Raw genomic sequence first — 9,986 nt, 5'->3', positions numbered from 1 at the left:
TGGACTACGCTTCCAATGTTTCATCCAGGCTTACCTACAGAACACATTCCCATCTGTAGGAAATATCTAAATATTGTCTGACATTAACATGTTAACTTTCATCTCAAATTGAGCATCTTGCTGTGATTCTACACATCACACCTCTCAGCTACCTTATCCTTATCTTTTTTGATTGTATTGTATGTATTTTGGTGTGAAGGTTATTGTGAATGAACATTTTCTGAAATATAACTTTGACTTGTATTCTGTGAGGTTTAACGTTTGCTTCAACACTCCTGAAAGCATCTATGTAGTCAGTTTGAGCAACATGATAAGCAACAAAAAACAGCCCGCCTCTTTGCATTGAGAACGCCCTTCGTGGGGAACACTTCATTTACGGACATTACAGAGCTTCAGTCATACGCGCAATGATGAACTTTACCTTGATGACAGCTTTCATCCTCTGCAGCCTCAGTAAGTACTGCCACTGAATTACTCCCAGCTTCAAATTATTAACTTGCTGTCATTTATTAAGAGATAATGTTTACAGTCATGTTACTCTATTACAAGTACTCTGCTGTATGTTTCAGGCTGGATCTCTGTCTCAGTTTCTGAGTCTCAGACTGTGGAGGTCCAGTCTGGTGAGGAAGTCACACTGCTGTGCTCCAACATTTCCAGAGACCCAACTACAACAGAGTGGTTCAGACTGATCAACAGAACCAAGCCCAGCTGTATCTCCTCCATGTTCCAGTCTTATGACAATGCTTCATTCTGTCATGGATTTAAAAATGGAAGATTTGAAATGAGCTCCAACATTTCTACTGTCTTTCTTAAAATCAAACAAGTTGATTTCTCTGACACTGGACTGTATTTCTGTGGAATTTACACAGGCAAACATACAGTCATTGCCAGTGCAACACATTTAAGTGTTAATGGTAAGATTGTGTTCAAGCCTTTCCTTTTTCAGAGATCTAATTTTCTCATCATATTTATAGTTTATCTCACATGTAATAAGCATAAAGATAAACTAAAAGACAATACATGTGAAATTATTTAACTCGTTTTTTTTTAACATTTTTTTAATCTGGTGAAGTGGCTTTTAAGACTGAAAGTAAGGTTTTCCTCTCTCAAGATTTATTTCATTGTGCAAATATTTTAGTCAATAATTTCAATCTCTCATGTCTAAAACCAGATTAGAAAAGAGAATCTAATTGTAAATGCTCTGTACTTGTATAGTGCCTTTCTTGTCTTTTTGACCACTCAAAGCGCTTTTACACTACATCTGCATTCACCAGTCACACACATTCATACACTGAACCTAAGTGCTCAAACGGAAACTAACATTCACACACATTCATACACTGGCGGAACAGCCGCCAGGGGCAATTTGGGGTTCAGTATCTTGCCCAAGGACACTTCGACACGCAACCAGGGGGAGCCAGGAATTGAACCGCCAATCTGATTAACGGCCAACCCGCTCTACTCCTGAGCCACAGCCGCCTCAATTCTATAATTGTTCTTGTAGATAATAGACATAATGCACAAGTCCAAAGTAATGTCTATGTTCAATAATAATTAAAGTTTGTTATCTACCATTTAGCTGTGAATGAAAAACTGCAGACAGAAGGAAACAAGGTGAACACATTATTCATTTATATTGACTGTGTGTTATGGTTATAAAGTTGCATGTAGTTGTTTGTAGTTCAGTGACAAACAACAAACAGTTACAAAATTGTTATTTTAAAATTCAAATGTGACTACTGTAAGGTGGAGCACTTAATCCTATTGTTTGAATGATCAGTTTAAAACAGTCTTAGGTTTAGCTTAAATTGTGAAAAACAGCAGGGATTGTATTTAAAATCATGTCTTAACATTTAAAATGATCTTAGTTTAAATTATTCCTTTGTTGTAGAACCTACAAATCCACCAGTTTGTGGATTTTTGGCAACTCAGCAGTGTGTGTGATACAATATGTGACTATATACTTTGATTTCTAGAATCTGGACTCAGATGACCTGAACTACGCAGCTCTAAGCTTCCAGCCAAAAGCAAAAATAAACCGCAGGCCTGCATCTGAGAGAGAAGTGGAGACAAATGTTGTGTATGCTGCCACCAGATAGACTCAGAAAGCAACTGGAACTGCAGCTCAGAGTGGAACTGATGCTTTTTCAAAATAAACTGCTGTTGTGTTTTTGTGTGTGGAAGGAGTCAAATTAAATTAGAGTTATTTTTAACTTTCTCACTCATGTCTCCCTCGGTCAAAGCATCTGTCTCCATTATTTTGTCTGCCTTTACTCTGAGAGAGAAAAGAGCATGCCTATGTGTGATGGACGAGGAGTCAGAAAGGACACTGATGTCTGTCACTTACAGAGAGAGTGAGATAGTCTGAGGAGGGAGGAGTGACTGAGGTACACTTTACTTGAAAGGAAAGAGAATAGCTTATAACACAATTAAAGTACTTGCTGTATTTAGAATTGTTTGAAAAATAGTGAGGGAGAAAAACAATAAAATAGACCAGCCCCCTGTGGTAACAGTGTCTGTATGAGTAGAGAAAAAAGTCTCCACAACACCAATATTAAAAGCATTGCTATTCTTACAGAACAAGAAAACAGATCTTTTCGTAAATGTATACCAATCTCTTGTGCCATTGCTAAATCACTACTAATCACTTTACACAAACTCTGCTGTTTGCCTCGACTGCTAAAGAGAATCAGTGCAGCACCGCAGCTATCGTCCAAAAAAATATATCCAAGCAGAAAAGGACTCGGCCGGATTACCTGGATGGACTGATGTGTTATATCACTACAAGAGCGATTTCACATGTGTCTTGGCAGAGATAGGTTTCTAACTGTGTCTTTGTGACCTGAAGCTTTATTGTAGTGATTTCACCGCCGGTTCCTGTGTGATGAAGTGGCAGTTATTGCATTTATGGGTGGCGATGGTGCAGTGGATAAGACTATGCCTTTGGTGTGAGAGACCTGGGTTCAATCCACCACTGTGACCCATCTGCCATTTTGTCCCTGAGCAAGACACTTAACCCCTAGTTGCTTCTGAGGCGTTCGACCTCTGACATGTATAGCAATTTTCAGTTGATTCGGATAAAAGCATGAGCTACATGAGAAAACGTATTACTTTTGTGAATTTTTACCTGTGTTACTTACAGCCACTGTGTGCAGAGTCAGTAACTATACTTTATCAGGACTAAACTCCAGCACCATGGCCGCTGAAAGTAGGCTACTATGTGTGATAAAGTGGTAGTTATATAGTTGGCAACCAGGATCTAATATACCATGCTTTGTGTGTTGTTCTTTTTTCTATTTTCCTGTATTAGCCTACACACACATACACATTTACACGCTTTACTCACATTCTCACTCAACATATGGAAACTATTTGGGTCTTCACCCTTGCTTAAGCTCTGCGCGCCACATGTGCAATTTTCCTCGCTCTTCCCCGCCTTTATTGCCCTCCACGCACCCCCCATGCACACACCTACATTCACATGCTTGCTGATTGTTGTATGCATTTGCACAGAGCAAAGGGTCCTGGAGAGATTTTGGGCTTTGATAAAAAAACCTGAAGATGTTTTTGTTAGAAGAGAAGAATGTCAAAGCCCCAAGGTATTTGTAGCTGTCCTGAACATCTGCAATGTGGCCTTCTGGTCACTTCTGATCATCTTCCCTCTTTTTGATACCATGCGACCACACTTGTCCAGTCCAAACGACATTTCAATGTCATTGCTGTAGATCCCGGTAGTGTGGATCAGTGAGTCGATGTCTCGCTCATTTCTGGCATACAGCTTGATGTCATCCATGTAGAGGAGGTGAGTGATGGTTGTTCCACTTCGGAAACAGTATGCGTAGCCAGTCTTTGTGATGATCTGGCTGAGGGGGTTCAGGCCTATGCAGAACAGCAGCGGGGATAGTGCATCGCCTTGGTATATGCCGCACTTGATGGTGACTTGTGCAATTGGCTTTGAGTTGGCTTCCACAGCCCCATAGAGTTCTTGATGAAGGCTGTTAGTGTCCTGTTGATCTTGTACATTTCCAAGCATTCTAGTATCCATGTATTTGGCATTGAGTCGTAGGCTTTCTTGTAGTCAATCCAGGCGTTGCACAGATTGGTCTGCCTGGTCTTGCAGTCTCGAGTGACTGCTCTATTAACCAGTAGCTGGTGCTTGGCTCCCCTGGTATTACTACCCATTCCCTTCTGGGCCCTGTCCATGTATTGAGCCACGTGCCTACTCATCTTAGCCGCTATGATGTCTGACAGGAGCTCCCATGTTTTGCAGAGGCAGGTTATTGGCAGGTAGTTGGATGGGATTGTTCCCTTCTGGGGGTCCTTCATGATTAGGACTGTCCATCATAGAGTTAACCACTCTGGGTGGGTCCCATCCATCAGCAATTGGTTCATTTGTGCTGCCAGGCGTTCATGGAGTGCAGTTAGTTTCTTCTGCCAGTCGGTGTGGATCATGCCAGGGCCTGTCCAGCTCTTCATACCTGCCACTCTTTCTTGGATTTCTTCTGTTGAAATGGTCACTGGTTCTTGTTCTGGGAGATTGCTGTGATCTGTTCTTAGATCCACTAGCTACTGAGCATTGGTGTTGTGGGATGCCTCTTTCTCCCATATGTTCTTCCAGTACTGTTCAGTCTCAGCCCTGGGTGGATCTGATCTTGTGTTATTACCCTGCCACTGAGAGTACACTTTGGATGGTTCGGTGGAGAACATCTGTTTTTTTCTCCTGGCTCCTGCTTCTCCCCTGTATCTCTTTAGGCGGGTAGCCAGAGCATTAAGTCTTTGTTTGGCAGTCTCCAGAGCCTCAGGTATCGACAGGTTGTTGTATTTCTTAGGTAGCACCTTCCTTGCACCTTTCTGTAGCTCTGAGAGCTGACTAACCTCTCGTCGTGTTGCCTTGATCTTTGCCTCTAGCCTTCTCCTCCATGGGGGTAATACTCTTTGTGGCTTGTGGTGTTCATATTATAGCCTAGCATGTATAAGATCACTGTTGCTGTGGCGCACATCAGCTTATTGGTCTCGGTTATGGCTTTAGTAGGGATAGTATGTAGTGCTGCATTCACATCTTCTAGCAGACTTTCAGAGGGTACTTTGTCATTTAGCCTTGGCAATCTTGGTCGCTGTACTTGGGGGTCCAGCTTGGTTATGATCTTCAATCGTATGTCAGTCGCCCTTATGTTGAGTGATTCTGTGCCGAAAGGGCTTGTTGTTATTGGGGCTTGTTACCCAATCTCTGAGTGTGGGGATGATGATGACATCTCCCCGCTGACCTGCCGTCCTGGCTTCCCCTTGACGTAGCATATTTGTTGCACCTCATCAATCTGTAGTTGTGATAGGAGTTGCCGTTTGCGGATGTTGGAACACTGAGCTAGGAGTTGTTTCTTTGTCAGTGTTGATGATGGGTTTCGAAGCATCCATATATCCCACAGTCTCTGCATATAACCCCTCTCACCGGGATTGCTTGTTTAGTAGCATTGCATCAGATCCATATTTTCCGCTCTAGTCCATTTTTATATATATATATATATATATATATACATATATATATATTTATTAACGACAGCAGGCCAACTGATCTGCCACTTAACATCATAATGCGCAAAACCCAACCCAACAGTAGATCTACCGTATCAGCCTAATATCGGTTCACACACAGGATTATCGCTGTAGTAAGAGATGCACCGATTACATTTTTCCTGGCTGATTCCAGTTACTGACCTGCTGATTCAAATTTTTATTTGGAACCCCATCAGCACCAGTATAAATGTTCTATTCTCACTGGGGTCCATTCAATTTTATGGTCATAATGAAACATTGATTAGAAAATAACACTAGCACAAGGAGCTGAAAATATTACATTTTAATTCTTCTTATTCTCCAACTTACTTTTGTGTTTAATCCAACAACAAACCACAGTAGGCTAATCATCTCACCTTGCTTTTCCTCTCAGACACAGAAGCACACACCCACACCTGGCTGTCTCTCTCTGTCTGCTCTGACTGTTTTTTGAAAATTAAACCATGTAAACCTGTTTTGGTACAACTCCTAAATAGGATTTTGAACCTGAAAATGAGCATAATACCACCTCTTTAAGTTACTTCTGCATGGCTTTAATTGTCAGACCAGGAGGTTCTTGCTTGGTCTCAAACTGCATCTGACACAGATATAACGTGGTACTGTAGAGACTCATGTGAAGTCATCATTCAGAGTTTATGTTGTTAGAAATTAGCTCGAAACTTAAATACATATGCAAAGGCATGCATTGATAGGTCAGTGTGAGCGGAAAGATGAAAAACAAAAGACGCCCCGCCTCTCTAAACCCCTTTATAAGAGCTCAGTAGTAGTGCTTATAAGTCCTACTTACAGTAGTACAGACTTATCTTGCAGTGACACCATTAAATGCACAATGAGGAGCTTTACCTTGATAATAGCTTTCCTTCTCTGCAGCCTCAGTAAGTACTGGCACTTCGCTATTCTCAGCACCAAATAATGTAACAACCAGAATTTAAAATTGTAAATTGGAACTGAATTAATAGTTGTTGTTGCCTCATTACAGTAACTGTTGCATTATCCACTCAAGGATAAATCTCTTGTTGTCTCTGCTGTTTGTTTCAGGCTGGATCTCTGTCTCAGTTTCTGAGTCTCAGACTGTGGAGGTCCAGCGTGGACAAGAAGTCACTCTGCTGTGCTCCAACATTTCCAGAACTCCAACTCAGACAGACTGGTTCAGACTGATCAACAGAACCAAGCCCAGCTGTATCTCCTCCATGTACGAGTCTGATGGCAAAGTTTCATTCTGTCATGGATTTCAAAATCAAAACTTTGAAATGAGCTCCAACATTTCTACTGTCTTTCTTAAAATCAAAAAAGTGGATTTATCTGACTCTGGATTGTATTTCTGTGGATTTTACATGGACAAACATACAGTCATTGCCAGTGCAACACATTTAAATGTTCCAGGTAAGATTGTAGTCAAGCCTTATTCAGACATATAATTTTCCATTAGATTCACCATATATCTAAAAAATAATGTCACAGTAATATAAATACTGTATAAAGACAACAAGAAACCAATATGTCTCAGATGAGTTTATCCCCCTCTTTCTCTAAAAAAGGTAGTGGTGACTCTGATGATGAAGTGGATTTGAAGACTTTTGAAGAAAGTAAGGTTCTTCTTTTCTCCCTTAAGATGTGTTTCATTGTGCAAGTTACCATAGAGTCAGTCATTTCAGTCTTGACCATTTCTGAAACTACTAGATTAAAAACCAGAATCTAATTCTATGATTTTTTCTTTTAGAAAAACCTGATGGAATGAGAAACCTAATGAGTGTGATCCTATCTGGTCTGGCTGTTTTCCTCACTATAGTCGTCATTCTGGCTGTTAAAATCAGGAAACTTCAGACAGGTACAGTAGATTTATAATTTGTTGTAAATGGTGTCAACATGATGCACAAATCCAAAGCAAAGCATTTGGACACTAATAATGAACTAATCAGACATTTGTCTTCTGTTGTTTAGCTGTGAATGAAGAACCACATCCAGAAGGCAACAAGGTGATCTTTGAGTTATGGTCTTAGTTTAAATGATTCCTCTGTGGTACAACCCACAACTGCACTAGTTTACATATTTTTGGCAAACTCAGCTACACTGTGTGTGTGTTACAGTATGTGACTCTAAATCCTTGATATTCTTTCAGAATCTGGACTCTGCTGCGCTGAGGTTCCTTCCAAAGACAATCAGAAGCAGGAGGCCTGCATCAGAGAGAGAAGTGGAAACTCATGTTATTTACGCTGCCAGCAGATAGACTCAGGAAGCAACTGGAACTGCAACTCATCAACTCATATTATGTAGTATTGCAAACAGAACATTATTATGTAATTTTCTTATTTTGTATTTCTCATGCAGATTACCATCTGACCAACACTTTATATTTATTACATGAATATAAAGTAATGAAACGGTCAGCTTCAGTTTTAACTGAATTTATTTTGACTGTTCCAAATACAGTACTGCTTTTCAAATTACTGCACTGTATAATTCAAATACACTGTACAATAGTAAAGTACTGTATATAAAATATAGCTTACTGTAGTTTAAAATATAATTAGGTTATAGCCTAAAACAGTATTGTGCTGTTTACAAATATAGTAACGTCAGTAGTGCAAATAGGCACTGCATTTGTAAATGTGTAATAGGCCTCAATATAAACTGCAGGCTATCAGCGCTGCTCAGAGTTAAACATATTCATACAATATTATGACTTTTTTCCATATGTTGTCATGTATGAAAAGCCCCAAAATGAACACTGTAAGCAGACTATTTGATTATTATAAGCAAATGATTTAAAGAGCATGTGTGTAGGAATGATTCTGTCCCAAGCTTTTTGATCCATATCAGCAGCTGATCACCGTAACTGTGATCACTATTAGCAGTTTCCCCTGCCTGGATCTGTTGTCTTGTGTTTTTTGTGTGGGTGGTATATATTTGATGAGGAGGAGCCACAAAGGACACCAATAACTGTCAAACTTACAGGAAGACTCAGACAGTCTGAGAGGTGGCGGGAGGAGGGAGTGAGGTACACATCTGACACGTCTGAGCACAACTGACTTTAAAGCTGCAAGGTCTTTAAAGTCAAAGCTTTGTGGCAAAGTATAAAAAGAAACAGTGAAAACTGAACTATTTACATTTGTCTAAATAATATCAGGCTCTTTAATTGTACAGAATGTTGAAAATAGTAAAGCAAATAATTAACTAGCCCCCTGTGGAGACAAACATTGTCTGTGTGAGTGAAAATAAATTCCCCTGAAAGACTTCAGCCTTGACCACAAATATCAAACAACTTCCTGTTGTCAAAGACTATGAGTAATGCTACCTTTATAAATTGCATACCAATCTCTTTCAACAATGAACCACCGGGTCTCCTGATACACAAAATAATGCAGGCTATAGAGGTGTAAAATTCCAAAAAATGAGAATCACAATCTTCTTTTGAATATCAAGTTACTGTTGCCTTTCAGTTCAATCCAGTGTGACCAGAACTGCTGAATATTGACACTATGTTTTGTCTCAGACTGATGTCATGTTGTGGTCATGTTGTGGGGGGCACAAAAATGAACATGTGATCTCAAGTGAAGGTAGAGATTCACATGTTGTTCCAGCTGAAGAGATGTACAGCTGCAACAATAAACAGATTCCATAATTCGTCCTTTCCATCTCTAGTGTCCAACACCTGGAACACTACATAGGGCCCATTTTCCTCCTCTTCAAAGACATGTTGTACACTGTTTATGTTGATTTGGAGTAACCACTAGGCCACTTAGTTTTGGACAGGCAAAGTGTGGTGAAGAGTGTGTAGCATTGGACTTTCATTAGTTACCCTAAGACAGGAGAAAAACAAATGTGTCTGCAGAAAAATGGGTCCTCCCTTTTTATTTGTCAACAGGTGCATGCAACAACAACTGCATAGATTTTTGCACCAGAACAATTTCCAGTATTATAATTGTAGGGTATCAGGTAGGAGGATTCAAATTTTGTAATAAGAGATTTATTTTATTAAATATTTTATTTTCTGTCATGGATGTGGGAATTTGTGAATTACGGCTGTTTGAACGGAGCCATATCTTTCGGTCAGACGGGACTGACACATCGTTGGCTGGAAGTAGGTGTCCTTTTATCATCCAGTCCGTTGTTACTTGTGCTGTGAGTCAAATCACATCTGAGCTTTTTATCACATGTGAAAACACTGGTGCGCCGTCTCGTTCCTTCTTTCTCTCCTTGCAGTTAATGGTAGATTGCTACATGTAAAAAGTCATTTCATCCAAAGTACTTTACACGTCGGTTCAATCACCCAATTTGGGGTTCAGTGTCTTACTCTTGCAATCAGTGGGTGACCCACTCTACCTCCTGAGACACATCCGCCCCAGTTATATGTATTAGTTCAGTGTTGTTGCTGTTGCTCTAAAATTGTTGTAAATAGTTATTAATAACCATGA

General features: G+C 40.0%; 1 protein-coding gene across 1 annotated transcript; it reads left to right on the top strand.

The window, feature by feature from the left end:
- The first annotated feature begins 407 nt into the window (after positions 1-407).
- LOC119911892 lies at positions 408-7,890 on the top strand. The gene is made up of 7 exons (XM_038730874.1): positions 408-453; positions 570-710; positions 6,610-6,954; positions 7,110-7,157; positions 7,292-7,399; positions 7,513-7,547; positions 7,691-7,890. Exons 1-7 carry the CDS (start codon positions 408-410, stop codon positions 7,796-7,798), a joined length of 831 nt encoding a protein of 276 aa, XP_038586802.1. The 3' UTR covers positions 7,799-7,890.
- The last annotated feature ends 2,096 nt before the right edge of the window (positions 7,891-9,986 follow it).

This window comes from Micropterus salmoides, unplaced genomic scaffold, assembly GCF_014851395.1.
Source record: "Micropterus salmoides isolate LMB-PRFRI ecotype aquatic unplaced genomic scaffold, ASM1485139v1 Ms_hic_scaffold_2, whole genome shotgun sequence".
Lineage (NCBI taxonomy): Eukaryota > Metazoa > Chordata > Actinopteri > Centrarchiformes > Centrarchidae > Micropterus > Micropterus salmoides.
The sequence above is the reverse complement of the archived record's forward strand: the minus strand, read 5'-3'. Positions and strand labels throughout refer to the sequence as shown.

Coding starts and splice junctions, on each gene's coding strand:
- LOC119911892 (XM_038730874.1), top strand. CDS start 408: ATGATGAACTTTACCTTGATGACAGCTTTCATCCTCTGCAGCCTCA. Junction 7,158..7,291: donor TTTGAAGACTTTTGAAGAAA/GTAAGGTTCTTC, acceptor TTTTTCTTTTAG/AAAAACCTGATGGAATGAGA. Junction 7,548..7,690: donor CACATCCAGAAGGCAACAAG/GTGATCTTTGAG, acceptor ATATTCTTTCAG/AATCTGGACTCTGCTGCGCT.